This window comes from Mytilus edulis, chromosome 10 (genome assembly GCF_963676685.1).
Source record: "Mytilus edulis chromosome 10, xbMytEdul2.2, whole genome shotgun sequence".
Classification (NCBI taxonomy): domain Eukaryota; kingdom Metazoa; phylum Mollusca; class Bivalvia; order Mytilida; family Mytilidae; genus Mytilus; species Mytilus edulis.
This window is the reverse complement of record NC_092353.1, coordinates 32,185,058-32,206,810: the sequence shown is the minus strand read 5'-3', so window position 1 is coordinate 32,206,810 and position 21,753 is coordinate 32,185,058. Positions and strand designations below refer to the sequence as shown.

Genomic DNA, 21,753 nt, shown 5'->3' with positions numbered 1-21,753 from the left:
ATGTGTTTTATAAGCATTAGTTAATGTCAATTACTTAAAGGAATTCCTTCACCAAGGAAGTCATAAATTAAGAATTTAATACAAATTTAATATCAGCACTGACCAAGACATTAATTTTCAGACATTCAGATAACATTGTAATGTTTCTTATTGTGACGTGTTATCGATTCAATGAAGGAACATATCGCTTATCAAAGTTCAATATAGTTTAAATTTCTTAATCGTTTGAAATATTTGAGAGGTTTTTATCAGTTGATTTTGTTTATTTTGTGACACTTTATTATTTTATTGATGCACAAGGAAGGAGCATATTGTGATAAAACTAAAATGGATTCGATAGTATAATACAAACTTGTCGGATTAATCATAATGGTAAGTATTTGTAGGTAAATATTTATTCAAATGAAATTAGGAATTAACAGGTATTCATGATGATGATTATTTCCGGTATAGCACTTTTTATCATATATTCAAACAACTGTGAATCAAATATATATTATTCCTGTCAAAAAACGTATGCAGGATTTTAATGAATATTGTGAAGTGTATTTCTGCTCAACAATCTTGTCTAAGCAAATACACAATAATGCATTTTTATAATGATAGAACTAAAATAACTCTGTTTAAATCAAAGAAAAGCAGTTCGACATTGGTCCACCACGAGGACATCTTAAAAAGACTATAATGTCAACTACAGAGTAATACAATGACGCAAGATGTTATATATTTTTATACTATCCAAGAACTGAGTAGTTTCAGGTTTGGTCCCAGTATTTAATGTTCGAGGGAGGAGGCTGCTCAGATTTAGGAGGTACTGGACTTTATCATGACCAAACACTTGCTGTAATTTTGCCTTTTAAGAGATCAGCGCCAGATGCGCTCCCGTCTGAATCTGCGCCAATGTGTACACACAGTTTTGTCTAGTCCGAGTCGTAGGCCAGTACTATGTCAAACTTCACTGAGTGTCTCGACTTGTGGCTCAAATATCAGTATCAATATTTAGAATTTTGTTAAATATGAGACTCCAAATTTCTTGAACAGCACAAACTACCAATTATACTCACCATTATTTGGATATGTTAATAGACCTTACCCCGAAAGATACTTTGCTACACGATGTCTTATACAAATCTGGTAATGTAAGAACCATATTTCACCATGTTTAAAGTATTGACATCATATCTAATATTACAATAAATATTTGTAAAATAACAATTCTTGTTCAACATGTCAATTTCAACATGTTTTTTTAAACGTTTATGTAAGTATTTTCATAAGTGGAATGTTGGACTAATGCGTGCTGATTAGGATTTTAAATTTACTAAAAACGTATTATTTTATAATTCATAGGTAACAGTATCAATTTAAGATATTTGTCTCATTTTTAATAAGCAAGTTCTATTTATCTTCATTAATAAATCCCCCCCTTTTTCTTTTAACTTTGGCGTTCAGTCTATGTGAAATATCGAAATATGGTCGTTATAAAATTCTTATGCTACTAAATATGTGCGACTTCTTTGACGCATTTCAAAAACTATGTTATAAAAATTACTGGTATGTACTTTCAAGTTTATAAGTAAATATAATATATACACTTTTCACTGTGATCAAGTCATAAAGCTATCATTCTTCACCACATAATCATAAATTTATAGTAAGTTGACGCACAATAACTAACAAGTACTTACATAAACACAGTAGTTGTACAAAACACTAGTGTAACTAGACTTTTATTGATGTTCTTCGACTTGAAAGTTTATGGCAGGAATTTAATGAGACACTAACGACTTAAAATACTAAATGCAAACTGTTATCGTGTTTTGTATCTAATTTCGTTGTTATGAAGTGTTTTGTAACCCGTTACTACATATAGCAAAACAGTTGAATACTATAATTATAAAAAAGAAGATGTGATATTATTGACAACTCTCCACAAGAGACCAAATGACACTAAGTACACATTTGTACTCGCTCTAGTTATTGGACTTAATATAATAGATAAAAATTGAAAATTGACATGACATGTTTCATGATAACTAAAAACATCTATGACAGATATTTATGGAATCTTTACGATTTTTGGTATCATGAAAACTACTATGTTAAGATTTTTTACTCTAGCTAGTTATGCACTGTCAGTGATAAGAACTAGTGATGCAATAACTAAAACTAAAATTTGCATTTCACATCCTTCACAATGTTTGATATCATAAAGTTAAACTCCTTTTGTATTTGTTAATTAATCGGTGACTACTTTTAAAATGTCCAATTGCAAATAGTTAGAAAAAATTGTAATAATGATGATCATATCGCTGGTGGGGTTAATGTTCATTGCACTGTCAAATATTTTTGATTATTCTCGTCGCCCCTTTTGCGTGTCAGGTAGGGGAATACATCAATTGTCTACTACGTTAATAATTTCACTTTTAGCTTTTTATGTACTAGGGTTTTTTTTTCTGAAAATTTATGTACAAAATATTTTTTTCCCGAAATTGCTTTTATTTATGTTGCACATGAATGAATTTAAAAAAACAAAGTTCTATACGTCCTTCTAAAAACGGTTATTCATTCATGTCGGGTGAGAAGCAAAAGCAGGTTAACCTTGTTTTATTAAAACAGGCCATTATGGTATAAAGGCTGTCTCTTGCATTTTGCATTGACATATATAACAGTCTTATCAACTTTAATACAAAAGCTACTTTCTTTTCAATTCCAATCAGTATGTTTGTGTTGTTTCGGAGTCATTTATGATTTTAAAGGTAAAAAGGGATATGTTGACATGTACATAATGATTGCTCTCATGACAATGCTGTTTCCTAGTTAATGTTCTGTCTTGCTTTCTTCAATCAAGCATGAAACAAAGAAAAGTATTTTTGTTCATTAACATAAAAAGGGATATTTTTCCATTTCATAAAAAAATGTTCTTCTTCAAATTACTATTGTTATGCCCTCTGCTGCGCATGGATAACATCAACTATTGATTAAACTATAAAGCTGCCCCAACAAAAATTGTCAGTAGTATTAAGCTTTAGAAGATATATTATATTTAATCTGTTCATTTTTAACATGTTTAATGTCATATTGTGAATGCGTGATGTACTTAGCAACATGATTTTTATTTTTACAAAACACAACATGAGTTCCTATTGTATTATCAGCATTTAAAAATATTAAAGATCCCGGAATATTTTAAGGTTTGAGATCAATTACAACAAGGAAGTTAAAATTTAATTCGTGACTCATTTAATATGTTCCATTTACACTCATCTACAAAAGTTTGCCTAGTTGATTCGAACTTTTTCACCTATGTGCCAAAAACTAATTGAATAACCTTAGATGTGTCAATGTACCTTGCCATGAACAGGAGCCTTATAAAGGATACTTTTGATTACATCAGGGGCGGATTCAGATATTTTGAAAAGGGGTTTCAACTCAGCATAAAGGCATGCTTAAACAATATGTTTCCTTTCAAAAGCATAGATCTTCATTGGCATATTCTCCCTGGATCTGCCACTGTACATACATATATAAGCTTTTTGATATTGATGGCAGATATTATAATAGATAATCTTTAGTTTAACTATGTTTTATTTACTCTAAGTAAAATGGACTGGACACAACTAAATAACACTTATGAATTCCTCTCCGAGTATAATATATTACTATAAGCATGTAATATTATCAGGAAACTATATAAGGTTGTCACCAGAATATCTCTCTGGTTCGTACATACATGGCAGTTGATGATGAAATGTTGTATGTTCTCAATGTTGCACCCACATGGACAAGATGCGTCAGAAATCAAAATCGAAATAAATCATTATTCAAGAAAGACTACAACCATTTTGGTTTTCCCTTTATTTGTCTTTTTGTTATTACGTTTCTTTTGAATGTTTGCAGTGACTGGGTATTTATGCATTTCGCTTTTGGATTTTTGACTTCGGCCGGTTGCATTTTGGTCGTGAGGTGCGATATGTTTTAACAGTGGTGTTCCCATTTTTTGCACTTATATTTTACTCAATTTGTATTCTATCAAGTAATTGTATATTATACACGTTATGTACAATCAACCACACACAATTTTTATCAGCGTCCTTGTCAATTTACTACCTTCGACAAAAAAAAAGTTGCCGACCTTGTCAGATTTATCATCAACTGGGACACCTTTTTGTAGATTTATTTATGTTTTGGAGATGTCTTAGATGTTTTCCCAGTAAGATAATATTTAACAACTAATAAGATTTAAAACAATCAAAAGCAATAACAGCTGATAGTGTGTTTTTTGTTATTTAAAAGAAAAAATCGATTAACAAAAACGACTTCGACATTGTCATAGAAGTTTGTTTAAAGTACCGATAGATCAAAATACACTAACGGAGTAACTGAGTTTAACCCCTAGCTGTGGTGCGATTCATAATCTTTAGAATTCTGTATGGTATTGCAGACATGTTGTTTTTATGATTTCTTTTCATTTCCTTCTATAACTTTTTATTTTTTTTCATTTTTGTTGACTTAGATATCTTGTTGTATGTAAGTTTTCATTGTTCTTATATGATTATTATTCATTTACTAAGTTAATGTTCGCTACTTTGTTTGTGTTAAAAGTGGATTATGTTACTGTTGTTGAAATATAATCCATGATTTCATTTATACGTTTTAATCCAGATGTTGCATGCAAACTGAAAACTTAACTTATTACAGACACAAAGACAATAAAATACTAGTGTATTTGATTGTTTATGGCTTTGAAGATATATAAAACATTTTGAGGCGTGTCAAGAATCCTAACAACACAGTTATTTACGATAATATAAATCAGTCTTATATAACACATTTTTCACCTGCTATACGTTGTCGTATATTTCTACAGAACATTGATTAAAGTTATCGATATTGGAACAGGGAACCAATGAGGTTTTTTTTACTGTACTAGTTTTAAAACCACTTTTAAATTAATAATACTTGATTGTTATAACTTTTGAAGGTACATATTTTGTTTTAAGAAATCTTCACTGTAGTCTTAAATGTTCCTAAAGTTTCAGGAATACAATTCTCTGATATCACCTGTATATCGTGTAGCCATCTGTTCTCGATAGTAATCAGTTCTCGATAGCAATGCGCGTGGTTAAATAAAAGTTGTTCGCGAAATCGCACATGTTTTCTATTTGTCGATATTTCAAGGACATAATAAAAACTTGCTCCAAGAAAGCATTAGTTTCAACATTTTAAATTTTCTGACATTTAACAACAGTAAAAAATAATATTTTCCAATTTTAGCCTACTTTTCCTTATTCCCAAAACAACCCCAACTTCATCCCCTCGGTTCATAAATAGCCCGTTTTCAAATGTAAACAAAACTTAGGGGACGACCATTTGATATTTGGGGGGTGGCGGGGGGGGGGGGGGGGGGGGGGTTCGAGGATTTGTTTTTGATCGGTTAATTATTTTTGTAAACTAAGGGACTGATTATTCATTTTCACAACTATATTTATGATATTCGAAAATATACAATTTTTAAATGATTTGTTTATTATAAATAATACATGTATAGTCAAGTCATTATGTACCATTTTAATCAGAATTAATCATCCTCCTCTGCAGAAATGAATCTTTTATATTCCCAACTGCATATACATGTATTGCATACATACATAGTATTATAGTCTGGTTGTAACGCCTCTTTTAAAAGTATTGGCAAACATATTTCGCCGAGCGGAGCGAGGAATTTAAAAAAAAAAAGGTTTTGGAGCCACTGACGACCCACTGAAGGCAAACAAATGATGCAAAATCATGCTTTCTGAGTGTTCCGAAGACCCTTTCATAATCTGAAAATGCAAGTTTTGTATTAATAATTTTTTGACATTATTTTGGTCTCAAAGCAAATTGTACGAATTCAGTGTAAGACTTAAGTTTCTAGGGACAACATCAAAGACCAATGTGCATGATAAAGTAACAAGAGGCTGTCACAACGACAGCAAACCGGATTTATTAACATTTATTTGTATCCTGCCAATATCACAAGAACCATAACTGATGAACGGTGAAATTGAAAATCGTCAATATCCAAATGCCATTTTTCAAAATTTCAAGAACCATAACTCCTGAACGGTAAAAGTCAAAGTTTTTATTATTGAACTTGACCTTCATTTTGTTGTTAGTAACAACATATCAAAATTTTAAAAGCTTTGATTGAACGGTTCATGAGTAAATGCACAGACAACATTTGGTTGCCGCCCGCCCGACCGCCCGCCGTACATCCCCAAATCAATAACCGACATTTTTGTCACAAAAATCCGGTTAAAAATGGAATTCACATAGTTAAGTCTGTGTTAGTTAAACTCATGATCAAGTTCATAACAAAATTACTAGATTACAAAAGGAATGCAACACTAACAGAATACAGAAGGGCAATCAATGAACAAAAGACAAATAAATAAGAAATATTGATCCCGAAAAATCAGGGCTACGTCTGAGGGAAAACAGAATTTGCTTCTTGCAAGGCAATCGCTGTGAACACAATTTGTTATGGAGACAAGCGTTTAGATTTGAAATTTCCTACATGAAGCATTTAAAATATGTTAAAATAAAAGTGAGGTTAAAGTTTCCTGAGACAAGATACTACAAGATAAATAAAACCAATTTTCAGACATAATATTTATACTTTTATTATTAAAAGAATTTGGGAAGTGTTTCGCGATTTTTTTTGGGGAAAAGATGAATTTACGAAGAATCTGGTGCGATCCCATACTTTCGATTAGACCTGCTCAGTTATTTATTTTCAATACATTGCCAGTCAGGTAATTTATTTTCAAACTACAACAGAACAAACCATTTATTTTTGTGATTATCATGGCTAACTTATCTATTTTCAAAATCCTCCTGCCCCCCCCCCCCCCCCCCCGAATTTCAAATGGTCGTCCCCTTAGCTCGAAAAGAAGGTCAGGTTCACATACGTAATACACAATTGTAAGATGTGGTGCGACTTCGCTAAAAAATATGTTTTCTAGAGAAAAATGATAGTTAAGTGATACTTTTCTTCAATTTGCGTAATTTTAAATCTTCTATTAATATCAAACATGCTTACCATACTTTAATTTTCACAAGTATCGCGAACTGATGACGTGTTGCACACAATGTCAACTTGAGCACAATAACAGATGTTTTGATTTTTTCTTGAATTACGCAAGAGAAAATCGTGAGGATAATAGGAAATGAATAAAAGTATCTACTTTATTAACACAATCAACTTTGACCACATTTATTTGAAGAACTCGCCATACAGAGCAAAAGTTTGTTACACTATCGAGAACCGATAACACTGAGGCCCCTCATGGGGGGTCCTAGTAATCACATAATCACCATTTTTTTGCCAATATAATCACATAATCATTAAATATTTGCTTATCTTTAGTAATCAAATAATCATAAACTAAAAATACAGTCCTAGGTAATCAAATAATCATGAAATATTTGGCTTAATAATCAAATAATCATTAAAAAAACGGCCAAGTAATCACATAATCAAAAACCCCATGAGGGCCCTCAACACTAGGATACCCTTCAACCTATGGAAGATCGTAAACGAATTCAATTGATAAATCCACAACTGGTTCTATTCAGTATCGAAAATAAGGATGACAATATGGAAACTATCTTACGAGCTGATCTTAAACGTAATGCTCAAACTTTTAAAGCATCATCCTACCTTCATGCGCAGTTTACAATTTTCAAAAGTTGTTAGAATTTACACTAAAAGAAAGAGCTGAACATCATTGTATCAAGTAATAATTATAGATACTGGTTTTGTAGAATTTATGATTGTTGTAGAAGGACGTATTGGGGGATTACATTTTGTACCTAAACAAAACATTTTTGTGAAACGTTTTAAGATGTTTAGTATGAAAAAAAAACATACAGTATCCAGTATACATGTACGACAATGATTTGTGCACCACATGAAACAGGATAGAAATACTAGGCGATTTTCTAATCTCTAATTGTTCGTAATATTTTTGTAATAATTTTGATATAATATATATATTGTTAACAATATAGTTTCTAATTCTATCGATAACAAAGTACAAAAAAGACGACTGGAGCACCACAACCTAAAACATATGTTGTATATCCAGTTAACAAACAAAATAAAAGACATAGACAGCATGTCTTTTCTGTAATAAAAAAATTAGTTGGATAGATATGCACCTTAGTCGATATGGCATGTCAAACTTTTAAAATATGTTTATCAAAGACCTAGTTACCTTCATATTTTTGCGTCCATCAGTTTTTCTGATACTTGAAATACCTTTTGGTGGTGATAAAAATAGAAAAAAAAGTAATGGCAACTAGAATTGCAATTGCGAGCAAAGTGTATCAGCAAACTGAACGATTGGAAAGAAACTGCCATATTCACTTCATGGTATAGATATTTTCCGAAGAACATTGTGGGCTTAATCTTGTTTTAAAGCTAGCTTAACCTCCACATAATTATATATGACAATATACCACATAAGAGTTCTTTGAAATTCAGTCAAAATCTTTGCTGTTGGTGAACATCATTCGTGAATTTAGGGGAATAATCATTTCCCTCCCATGGCGAGCTAGTGGTTAAAAAAATATGCTGTTATATGCACGAAATTTTTGGCGAACTATTTCTTATAATTGATAATCATCACCCGTTATAAGGGTATTGTGATGAAGTACCTACGGAACAATTTGTTATTTCTAGTTTATCCTGCATAAGGAGGAGCACGAAGACGCTTGATGAACTTTAATAGTTCAAGGATACAGGCGATTCCCGCTATCTTGTAAATGACGTCATAAAGGCGCATTTTATTGGGGAAAAAAATCTGGTATAGCACACTTTTCGAAAGTGGTCTATTAACTTTAGTTCCGTTATGTTGATAAAATGTGTGAGAAATCCATACAGACATAATTAAAGATAGCAAAATATTTTAAGACTGTAGAACGAAAATCTATTTCGTTGGTTTAGATCACGTGACTTTTATGACTGTCACAGACCCAAACGGAATTGTTTGCTCCCTGGTATCACCTTTTGTAAATGTTATAATTTCGTAAGACAATGAGCGCACATGACAGACATTGATCCTTGAACAATTGATTTCTTTGCCTAAAAATGAACACACATGACATGAATAAAAAAAATGATTTTTTAACTGGCAATACATTTTTTGGCCTAAGATATCATGGTATTTACAACATTTTTGTATTTTACTTTTCATTTTTCATTCAATCACGTGTATGAGATATAAATTTGTTACATTTCATATCAATTTTCAAAACTGAACGTAATTTTTAGCATTTTCAATCGTCAATGTTCTTGTTATTTTTTTTCTATTCGTGCGTCACCTATGAGTCTTTTAAAGACGAAACATGCATCGGGCGTGCAAAATTATAATAAATATAAGAAGATATGGTATGAGTGCCGATGAGACAACTCTCCATTCAAGTCACAGTTTGTAAAATATAAGCCTTATATTATACCATTGATAAGTTTTTTTTACATCTTTGTCTTTTCTAGAGACCAATTTCATATCGACGTTACTGTTTTATACTGTGGTGGTTTGTTTGTGGTTTTCACGTTGCAGTTTGTAGTAAGTATTCTTTTTCTGGCTAATTCATATAAAATTGTGATTTTTATTTTTACTGAAAGATTTATAGCAAAAGGAAAATTCATGATAATCACTGAAAAAATATGTAAAGGAGATAAATTTCACAGACTTCAAACATTATGATAAAAAATTACAAGTTCGGAAGTGATTTAAGTTTACACATATAGAAACAAATAAATAAAAACAATTGAAAAAAGAAATTTCTTAATGTACCCAATTGTTTTACAGATGACTATTGTTCAAACGGAACAGTATTTAATAGAATGGCATCTAAATTTCGTGATAATGTAACCGTTGGTAAGTTTATGATCTTAAAGTTTTGAAAGTCCTTAAAATATATTGTTGTAAACATTTATAAAGCATGTGTTGGTATATTTTATGAATATCTCCAATGAGTTTTTATATGAATACATGGATGTAAGCGAGAGCGAGTTGTTAAATGGTCATATGAATTAGAAGTCATGAATTTTATTGTGTTAAGGTGGTATAGGAGTCTGAAATAAAAATGATAGAATTTGTTCATACTTTGCCAAAACGTAGTATTATATTGATATATGTTCAAAAATGTAATAAAAATGATACGTCACCGTGCATTTTCTCAAGCTACAGACTGTGACAAAATGGCACATTTTGTATGGATTATACAGGAAAATACACCATTTTGTTATTGGAAAATAAACTAAATGATAGAATTTAAAATAAATTACGAAAAGGTAGCTTTTAGATAAGGCTTTGAGAATATCAAATGAAAAGATAGGGTCACCATACGTTTTTCCCGGCTAAAATACAAAATAGGAAAATTTCATGTAGACCTTCAGAAAATGTAGTTTCAGAGTTACCTCTCCTGAAATTGCCAATTAAAAAAAATAAAAAAATCAACCAAAATAATATACACTCATAAAAATATTAATATTTATAAGTTATATTCTTAAAAAATGGTTCTTTTGAATGAAAATTCACTTTAGATATCTGCATTCCTGCATAAAATTTTGCTAACTTGATTATAAATCTGGACCTTAGAATCTCTGTTTATTACAATCCAAGATGGCGAAAGACACACATACCACCTTAAATTAATTGTAAATAACCGGAATGTTTGATAAATGTCCGTGACACAGCAGTCCGGTATTTTGAATATTTAAATGCGAACTGTATAACAATGATATTATTACGTGAGTATTTCTGTATTGGCCTTGTTATTGGTCAAAGGTTTGCTGTATAGGCCTGAGGCGAAATCCAAACATACCCAACATTGTATGTTAAATGTTTTTGAATTACCTCCCTTACACTGCTTTGAAATTGTCTTAACCGTCCATTGACCAGAAAAACCTAGTTTTTCCCCTTTTTTTGGCCCCTTATTCCAAAACATTTTGAGCCATAACCCCCTCAAAGTCAATACTAACCATCCCTTAATGGTATGGAAACTTGTGGTATAATTTCAGAGAGATTCATACACTAAAAGACAAGTTATTGTTTGTAAACCGCAAAAATGCTCATTTTGGGCCCCCTTTTTGGTCCCTTATTACTAAACTATTTGGACCATAACCCCTTAATCAATCCCAACCTTCCTATAGTGATATTGAACCTATTATTAAAAATTTATTGAGATCCATTCACTAAAACTAAAGTTATTGTCCGGAAACTAAATGTGTTTTCGGAAGACGACGACGCAGACGACGACGACGACATGATAGCATTATATATTTTGCGGTCGTATAAAAATTAATGAAGGAGTTGAAAATAATACAACTACCCATAAGCCAAATGACCAAAGAACGAAGATTTGCAAAACTACAGAATGCATATGCCTTGTTCGGGTTTAAAAATAAATGACAAAACATGAGAAGCGAAAGTAAACAGTAAATCAATTTGTACCATCGTAAAATTATGAGGTCGTCAAGAAATGAACTTTGTGATAATTTACTCGTTCCCCAAACCTTAAATAATTCCGTCGTCTGCTTTCAAAATGCTTTTCAATGAATGTGACCGTCTTTAGTCTGAAATATATATCACACTTAATGTTTCAGCATGTTTATGGTCAGCAAATGAAAACTGCGTATTCCAAACAACTGTTTACTTTCAGTTTGTGTTTACCGTGACTTTTGATCTAAACAGTAGAGACGTTCCGAAAACCTGTATTGGCCGGATCAGAACTCGGCCAATACAGAGAAAAAAAATCTATATTGGCCGAGTTATTCTGTATTGCCATTGGCCGAGTTGACACCTTATATTGCATAGGCAGTTTTCATCATATTAAGTCCAATAACAGTGTAGTTAATTAATAACTGAATTTAATGTAGTCCCATCAAGTGTAATTTCAATATAAGAACTGCTGCTTTACAAAGCTTTTCAGGTTACGGCATTCTCACTTCTATTTCAACAATAAGGAACTGGAAACCGATCACTTTTGAAATCAATTGTTAGATGCACATAACTTTTTAATGATAAAATATATCTAAAACTGCAGGTCATCTGGTATACGAGTATTCAGATTTGCTGAACGGTTCTCTTACATTCAAAGAAACATCAGTCTGTTTGAATACTTTTAAATTTGATGGAAATAAAGTGTTACTCAACAAGAACCTAATGGAGGACTGTGTAAGTTTTAAATAATGCTCGTACTGTGACTTAAAATGTACTCAATTGTATGTGTTTGCATTCTTAGTAAAATTGAGAATGGAAATGGGGAATGTGTCAAAGAGACAACAACCCGACCATAGAACAGACATATTAATGTATTTTTGTGGAGGGAGATTATTTAATCTAATAGCAAAATAAATGACGTGTACTTAATGAAAAGAGGAAAAGAAAACATTGTTCGTTTTACTATAAGTACATTTAAAATATATTACAAACAAAGAAATGTCAACAATTAAAAAACAATATGAACAATTCAAAAGATAACATCAACCAACTCTTTCAACAAAAGGACTAACAACTAAAAAATATTAACGTCGAACAACACAATTTGTAATGAACAATAAACCCAGGTTTGTTTCAGACACAAAGTGTGAGGCGTTAAAACCAGTTTTACGTGCATCCGAACCCTCATTTGTTTCTTACCTAGAAAATATATCTGGAAAGAAAACCTATGTTAAGTTTGTAAATTTCAAGATATTAACTGGAAAGAAGTAAAACAAATCTGTTCTTAAGACCAGTAACATCTATTATATTAGGATTCTCCAATGATTTTCGTATTTTAGCATTTTGCTAACTTTCTATTATTCTTTTCGAGATATATCATAGGCAATTGGTATCTAACTCATTTAAGGGATCAATTGCAAAAGCAAAAGGATTCAGCAACACAAGGACATTCTCAAAGCTTAGGTACTCCAAAATGTCCAACAGTGGAAACTGTTGTGCTGCTAAAGACAAATACAATCTGCCAATGGTGTCATAAATATAAGGGAGTGAAGTATTTTACATATTGTTTTTCATTATTCCAATAATGTCATTCTTTCTTCGATTATGACAAATCAAATACGATTTGTTACTAAATAGTACTTGTTAAGCAACATGTCGAGTTTTCCTAGTGGTACATGATACACCTATTGTTTCTGAAGCTTGGTTTAAGTTGAATACAAAGTATGGTGGTATTCTAGAGCTTAACTTTATGTCTCGCGTACGTCAGACGCAGTTATAATGTTTTCCATTTTGCACTTTTATTGGTTTTCGGTTTTAAGTTACAAGATAGTTTATTGTGAATTTGTGGTAAATTTAAACCTTATTTGGACTTGATTCTGATTTTGTGACTGAACTGCGAAAAAAAAATTTATGTGTTGAGTGGTTTGTACTGTGTTGCTTGTCTTTCCTTGGGCATTTATGTTGTTTTCTACCAAAGACTGGTTATTCCGTAGATGTGCTTCTTTCTTTATCATAAAAGCTTAAAAACTATCATGATAATAGTTTGCATTTTATATATTGTAACAGTTGTATTTTTTCGATTTTGTTATACATGCTTATATATTAATGTCAAAACTTAATAAAATATATGATATGCCGCATATATTTGCTCTCTAGGGCATGAAATATTAAGATAAAATCTGTCGACTTTGGCTCATAATTTGTTAGATTTCGTTTTTTTTCTTCAGAATAGCAAGTCATTTCTCTGCAATGTCGATTGTTCAGGGGTAGGTATTTCTTTTCGACTTTTTTTGTCACAACATCTACGTATATACTTTGAAGCAATCACAATACCACAAAATAACAGTAATGTTTATATACGGTTTTTTACTTTTTATATTATAGCGCAAAATATAAAAAAAAGAAGATGTGGTATGATTGCCAATGAGACAACTGTCCACAAGAGAGGAAATGCCTGATTTCTATAAAGATTAATTCTAGGTTAAAAAAAATAAAAAGCATTGGAAATATATTCAATTTTGAATAGATAGAGATTTTAAATTGGTGGTCTGACACCTTTAAAATATCCCCTATGCTACAACATGCTTTTATGGTTTACATTTCAGTCTTTTATCATTGTACCCAACTCCTTATGCTATATACCTTGATGGTAAGAGTTAACATAAAATATTTGACAGTAATATAATCATGTTATTTATAGTAATTATTATACTTGAGATTCACTAAAGATAAATCATAAATATATCATGTATAATGAAATAAATTAGTAACATTTTTATTTTTAAAGGTTTCAAACGATTTAATTTTGGAAAGAGTTTTTATACCAACTGGTTCGTTGTTTTTCAATAAAGAGGAGTTTTCAACAAGTGTTACTGAGGTAGGCATGTTTAATTTTTTAGTCAGGGAACTAAATGATTTTTTTAATAGTTTATGTATTTTTATCATACACATATGGGTTTGTTAACGACTTCAGTATGTACACTAAAGAAATTAACCTTCCGAACTGACTTTAGATAAAGCTTTAATTCATAACAATGAACACTGCCTTATCCTGGATCTTGATATCAATATCTTTAACGGGACGCTCAAAATCAAATTTTACGATTGAAGTTTCTTATTGTTAATGATCTATGTTCAGATGGTGACGTTCCTTTTTCGAACCGACTGTAACACATCTGGAATATGACAGTCGTTATCCATTCGTTTGATGTGTTCGAGTTTTTTATTTTGCCATTTGATTAGGGACTTTCCTTTTCGGAGTACAGTATTTTTGTGATATTACTTTTCACCTTCTTCGGGTGCTTACAACTAAATTTATTCGATTCGCTCGTGTACGTAACAACGTATATAATTTTAACAATAGAAATCTCTGTATTACTGAAAATTGATATCGGACTTGATAGAACATTTACTAAATTTTATTGTCGGTACAAGGACATCATTCGTTACTAAATATATACATATATATATAAAATATCTTTTTTTCAGAATACCTCACCAACACCTGTTTTTGATTTTTCTAATGAACTTAATCAGACAGATTGCTATCCAAGTATCAACAGTGGTCGTTTACGTATAAAGGTTATATACTCTTCTCAACAACTAACGACTTCAATAAGTTTAACTCGCTTATACAAACTAAGTCAAATAACCCCTGGTGCTCATTTTATATGCAGAGACTCCATTACAAAAAAAGTATTCGCTTTAATGTAAAGGGAATTGTGGCTCTCAACTTGTTACTTGTCTGTGCTAATTCTTGAAAGGGTCCCTATGTATTTTTGGCATAGCAAAGAAAAAATGTTCTTCCAAATCTTATCTTCTATATTAAACGTAAAGGTGAGAGTTGATTATGTTATGTATTATATATCGCATTAAAATTTCAGATGTTGATTTTTAGATACGAGAGACAATTTAATCTTTACCATTGCTTAGCGAGAAATATTTATTTTAATATCGTCCTCTCGTGCAGACGAATCACAAATCGGTAATTTAAGAAACAATGGATTAAATTCTATCAATAAATTTAAATATGATTGACAAGTTATTCGTTTCGGTCTAAAAACTTTTATATAGACAGTGAACATAGACAAATACATCTTGCCCCACTTGTAATTAAATTATTTTCACAAAGAGTCATTCATTAAGTTTTATTAGTATATTACATCTTGCAAGTTATCTTCATTGCATGAACAAGATGTGAAAGTTTATGTTTAAAATTTCCTTTTTTCTATTCAAGAATAATGATTCAGGTCCATTTGAAATTTTTGATAAACATGTTAAACTCAAGAAAGGAAGTCAGCTGGACTATGAATCAGGGAAGACCCGCTATACGATACAGATTGAATTTACGGTAAAACCATAATGTATATTGATCAATAATAATTCTAAAGGCTAGGTTTTATTGAGATTCTGGGGCCTGGTTTTCAAAAGTATCATGTTGGTTATGGGATAACTCTTAGTTATATTCACTTTCTATAAATAAAAACTATTCTTCCGTTATCTTCATTGGAACAATATATATATATAATTTACTTTCATAATAATAATATGGTTATCATGTCAAGAAGTATAATAATTTATACAATAATTCAAACTGAATTAAAAAAAAGTAGGAAATAGATAGCTTATTGTCCCTTATCATCTATTTGCTGTAAAATGAAATTTTTGTTGTTTTATATTACTAAAATAAAAATATATAAAAGTATATTTGAAGTCTTTTGTTGCAAAAAAATCGAGTGGGAAATAACTCTTGATTGTAAACAAATGTACTTATAAACATAAACTTTGTAGGTTTTTTGTATTAAAAGCTTTGTATTAAATGGATCACTATCAGAAATAAGCAACTGGTTCCAGTATTTTGACCTGTTAAGTAGTTTGAGTTTACTGTTTGGAACTTATTAGCATTGGACTTGGTTTTGTTTTTGTTAAATGTTTTATTTTATTAGACTCATATTCTCTATACATGATTTTGCTGTCTTTTATGTCGTTAAAGAAAGCATAAGATTTTTTTTCGATATCCTGACTTTGATTATAAGTTTTTCTACATTGTCTTTGTTATTTCAAGTCTAATAGATACATTATTAATCAATCTACAGGATGACTTGCGAAATGCATCTACAAAATTAGTTGTTAATGTGATAGACGTAGATGATATGGACCCAGTCTTCAATACCAGCAGATATTGTTACGAGATTGACGAAGAGGTAATTGTAATTTTTGTTTATCTGCTATGAGTTTATCTTTAATATTTTAAATCAACATTAACACAAATAATTCTAAACAAACGATACAAACAGATATGAGTTTTGTTACTGTATTTATGAAATACCTCAAAGGTTACTACTACAAATCGTAGACAAGGTTCCATGCTTCAAATAGCTCATCACTACATGATAGTTTACAACCCGTTAAAAAATGTACCACAGAACTTCTCAATCTTCTTCAAATATATACTAAACAGGCATCATCCAAATAGTTCTTTTGAAAACAACAATCTTTCACTTCGTACGCAATATATTCAAAGATTTTTGTGTTCATTTTCTAACGTGATCCGATATAGCTGCTAGTTGTCTTCTTGCTCATACGTAAGTCACTGCATCAACACTGACATGACTTTTCGGTCTGTGCGTCCGATCGTTGGTTTTGATTTCTCTGTTCTAGCCATTTGCATTAATTTGAAGTGAGTCAAAATTGAAACATTATTTCTTGGGTAAAACACATTGTAAGTATTATTTTAATATTCAGTATTAATTTACTAGAAAACAAGAATGTTCTAAGTACACGGATGCCCCACTCCCACTTTCCTTTTCTATGTTCAGTGGACCGTGAAATTGGGGCCAAAAGTAGAAAGATCATATCATAAGCAACAAGTGTACTAAGTTTCAAGTTGATTGGACTTCAGCTTCATCAAAAACTTTAACCTGAAGTTGGGCGAACGGACGCACGGACGGACGAACGAACGAACGAACGAACGGAGGCACAGACCAGAAAACATAATGCCCCTGTACTATCAAAGGTGGGCATACAAATTGTAAACATTTTGGAACACGTTTATCTGTAAGTTGAGAACAGCAAAATGTGACTTTGGTTTAATTTCTTACATGAACTAATAAACGTTTGTTAATGTTCAATTTAACTTATCTTAGATTTTTGCCTTTTAGATGATACCCTTGTGTCACTCTTAAAACGAACATTTCCTAATGAACCTCTCGATTATTAGGTTGTTCTTAAAATATACTAGACTAAATGTTTAGTCGAGAAATGACGCATTATTTACGTTGTACATGATCTTTAATTTTTTAGTTCTATTCTTAATGGTGATTAATACATTATTCTTGTGGGTAAAGATGAATTAAAATAAATCTGCCCCCCCCCCCAAAAAAAAAAAATAAAAAAAATTGTGGGCTTGTATGCAAAAGCTTAGAAAACCTTGAAAATAGTTAGACCTACTACATGTAAGTTTAAAAAAGTAACATCATTAAGATACTATGATATAATAATGCATGATCATATAAAACAATCGACAATGCAGTACACATATCGAGAATTTGTCACTGAAGAGGTATGACATATATATTTCTTTCGATGCATGTTTGGAATGTTTGGTCATTGGTTTATACAGTGGTTACATTAAAAAATAATGCATGACAGCCGTAGATTTAACCATGGGTTGGGCATTTATATTCGATTATTTTACCCTGAGCGTTAGCCCTATTTATACGATACTGTTTTTACTGTTCCGTTTAATTTTGATAATATTATTAATATTATATAATTCAATGATTATTTTTTAAATTGCATTTTTCACTATCTATTTTCTTCCAATGCAAATTTACTCGTCCTGAGGCACACAAGAAGCTTTAAAGAACGCCCGGTATTTACATTTGATTTATTGTTTACGGAAACATACTTGCGACGTCACCTTGTTTCGTTGCCATGCCAAGACAATAACATCATTTCGCGGAATTTTCGTTTTATGAAATTTTACCATGAAAAATAACTTGAAATGGACTGATTTGTTATTTTTGCTGTAGAATAAAGATAAATATATTGTATCTGAATCTTGGCCTACGTAAACTGGGGGTTTTGATGTCGAAAATTGAGAATATCAGGTAGTAAAAATAAGTTGGTGGTAACGCGGAACAGCCGTTTTTGTGTATTACTGCGTTTGCGCTATAAAGGTAGATATATTGTGATTATACTGGTTAACGATAATAGGTCGTCATATTAAAATAAGTGATAATATTCTTAATACGAAACAAACAAAAACAAATACCACACTGCTTTTAAATCAATATTTTTAATTTTTGTTCTTCAGAGAGTTAACACTAACTGGCAACCAACATATCCAAAAGTCAGTGCACATGACAAGGACTTTGGAGATGGTCGACAAAATTTGTCCTTTTACTTCCAAGGTAAGTTTAACGTATAAAGTGAGTATTACAATAATATAGAGAGGAGCACAACCTATCAAGATTTTTTTGGGGATTTTTTTATGTGTTGGGTTGCTGTCTCCTTATCAATCTCCGGTTTTTCGCTTTAGGAGCTATTTAAAATATGTATGCTTGTATATAGAAACAAAGTACTTTAACATTTGTTGCATAACAAAACATATATTTTTTTTTCTCAGAAATTTGACGAATATAGTTTAAATAGTATACAATTGACATAGCGTCGTTAGAAAAAAAAGATATTGCTTTTAATGTACATAATTTTAACATGTGAAGTACAAGGCAACTGCAGTCCACTGGTGTTCAAATCTCGGAAATCTATTCCGTGATATTTACAGAGCTGAGACTGCAAAAAACATATATCTAATTAGTGGGAACTAAATCGAAAATAAACTAGCAACGCCTTTGGAAACAAAGAATAAGACAGGACATAGGATATATTGCTACGCCAGTGATATCCTCAATTTTAAGTTCACTTGATTCGTTTATATTCATTCTTATGTGACGTCATTTTTCATTTTTTGATGCTCTGTTTTACTAATTCAAATGACGTCATTTTTTCGTCATTTTTCAGTTTCAAATAGGACGTCACTTGGCGTAGAGGTTTAAACGTATTCGGATGTGTCTACTTTTGTGTTTCAAATGTCTGGTTATGTAAATGTATTTCAGTTGTTTCCTGTAATTAGTTAATACTTCAGCTTTATCATGTACATCTTTTGAATATTCATTTTATTAAATTTACTGTTTGCAAAAGTATAAATTACTCTAAATTATAGGGATTTTCTGGTAACTTAACAGAAAACCCTTGCCGTTTTTGGCACAACCTTTTTGATCTTTTGGTCCTCGATGCTGTTCAACTTTGTACTCGTTTCGGCTTTCAAACTTTTGTATCTGTGCGTCACACATAGGTCTTGTGTGGACAAAATACACTTCTGGCGTATTAAAATTTTGAACTTGTTGCCTTTTGTTGGCTGTTGTTCGTGTGATTCTTTGTCAATTGTGTTCTCCAATTTATTTATATTGTAGTCCTGTGTTGTCATTTTGATGTTATATTTCACATGGCCATAAAAGTGCGAGGTTTGGCATGCCACAAAACCAGGTTCAACCCACCATTTTTTCCTTTAAAAATGCCCTGTACCAAGTCAGGAATATGGTCATTGTTATATTATAGTTCGTTTCTGTGTGTATTACATTATAACGTTGTGTCGTTTGTTTTCTCTTATTTTTGAGTGTAAATTCACATTGCGATAAGACGTGTCACGGTACTTGTCTATCCCAAATTCATGTATTTGGTTTTGATGTTATATATATATGTTATATTTGTTATTCTCGTGGGATTTTGTCTATATGTGTTACATTTTAGTGTTATGTCGTTGTTCTCCTCTTATATTTAATGCGTTTCCCTCGGTTTTAGATTGTTATCCCGATTTTGTTTTTTGTCCATGGATTTATGAGTTTTGAACAGCGGTATACTACTGTTGCCTTTATTTATATAAAATGAAAGCACTCGCCGAAGTGTGAGTTATTTCTTAATAGGACATCATCAATATAGCTGAAAAAGAATTTAGATAACTTAAACATTTCTTTTAGTGAGTGATGCATGCGTATTAGGGGACAACTCACACGATCTTTTGGATTTCATCCTTTAAGATTTTTTTTTGTATTTAATTTATATCAAAAATGAAATACATTTGTAAAATTTTGACATCAGTAAAACAATGTTGCCTCTTTATCTTCATTATAAGTCCAATTGCATTTATTTTATATATATATATGCACAAAAACGCAATTGCTGGAGCATGGTATACATACTATTTATTTAAAGAAGCTTCATGATATTATTTTTTTTACCTGATATTTCAGTGGTTATAACAAATATACATTTTGGGTTGATGTGTTTTTGACACATTCCCGTTTCCGTTCTCAATGATACCAAGGTTTTTCAATTAAAAGTGTTCATTTATTCATTGACAGATGGAAGTTATGACAAAGCATACTTTGACATAAATAATGTTGATGGAAGCATAAAAGTCCTCAAACCACTTGATAGAGAAACACATCCTGAACATAACCTTATACTTAAGGTATGCCTTTAGTTCTAATTGCAAATGTTTTAATATTCTTGAATTATAAGCATAATTTTACCACAAAAACAAACAAATATATTACTCAATGGTTACATTGTCAACAATTATTGTTCTCGTTATGTAATTGATTTTCAAATTTTAAAAATATATATTCGGTATGAGGAATCACCACAGGTACGACATCAAGAATACAACTGACTGAAATGCATTTGCTATACATCATTGCTACGGAATAGAACATGCATTCTTGCTTGTATTTCAAAAGTCAAAGGAAAGAGAAATGCAGAGGGACAATCATAGAAAATCCTTTATACATCGTAAAACATTCCTTCTTTACTATTGAGTGCGACCACTGACTTCTGTTAACACATGTTGTTAAGTCATAACGGTTATTTGAAATCATACAATACACAATTATTGGGAAAGAGCCTTTGTTTAAATATAAATAAGCCAAATTTGTATTATTCGCTCTCTGTAAATTCTGAAAACTTAACACTTGAACAAATGTGAAAGTTCGAGATCCAAATCTGTTTTACAGAACGCAAGTAGACAACACTTTAGGTTAACAGAACACATAAGATAACGTATAAATCATCAATCTTCAAACCACATAGAGGTAACGGTTGTTCAAGGTAGGTTTAAACATACATACTAATTATGTAGATAAATGAGACTCGTAACCAAAACCTTCACGAAAATAAATACAAGGAGATTGTGCTC

The 21,753-nt window shown here is 31.1% G+C and overlaps 1 protein-coding gene across 1 annotated transcript in view; it reads left to right on the top strand.

Moving 5' to 3' along the window:
- Nucleotides 1–241: 241 nt before the first annotated feature.
- Nucleotides 242–21,753, top strand: part of LOC139492711 (protocadherin Fat 3-like) — a 42,660-nt gene continuing 21,148 nt past the window's right edge. Inside the window, exons 1-11 of the mRNA XM_071280864.1 lie at nt 242–372; nt 9,542–9,614; nt 9,861–9,929; nt 12,100–12,230; nt 13,724–13,762; nt 14,284–14,373; nt 14,985–15,077; nt 15,733–15,846; nt 16,592–16,699; nt 18,814–18,910; nt 20,921–21,030. Of these exons, the coding sequence (XP_071136965.1) occupies nt 370–372; nt 9,542–9,614; nt 9,861–9,929; nt 12,100–12,230; nt 13,724–13,762; nt 14,284–14,373; nt 14,985–15,077; nt 15,733–15,846; nt 16,592–16,699; nt 18,814–18,910; nt 20,921–21,030 (927 nt within the window). The 5' untranslated portion in view covers nt 242–369. The remainder of the gene's footprint in view (nt 373–9,541; nt 9,615–9,860; nt 9,930–12,099; nt 12,231–13,723; nt 13,763–14,283; nt 14,374–14,984; nt 15,078–15,732; nt 15,847–16,591; nt 16,700–18,813; nt 18,911–20,920; nt 21,031–21,753) is intronic.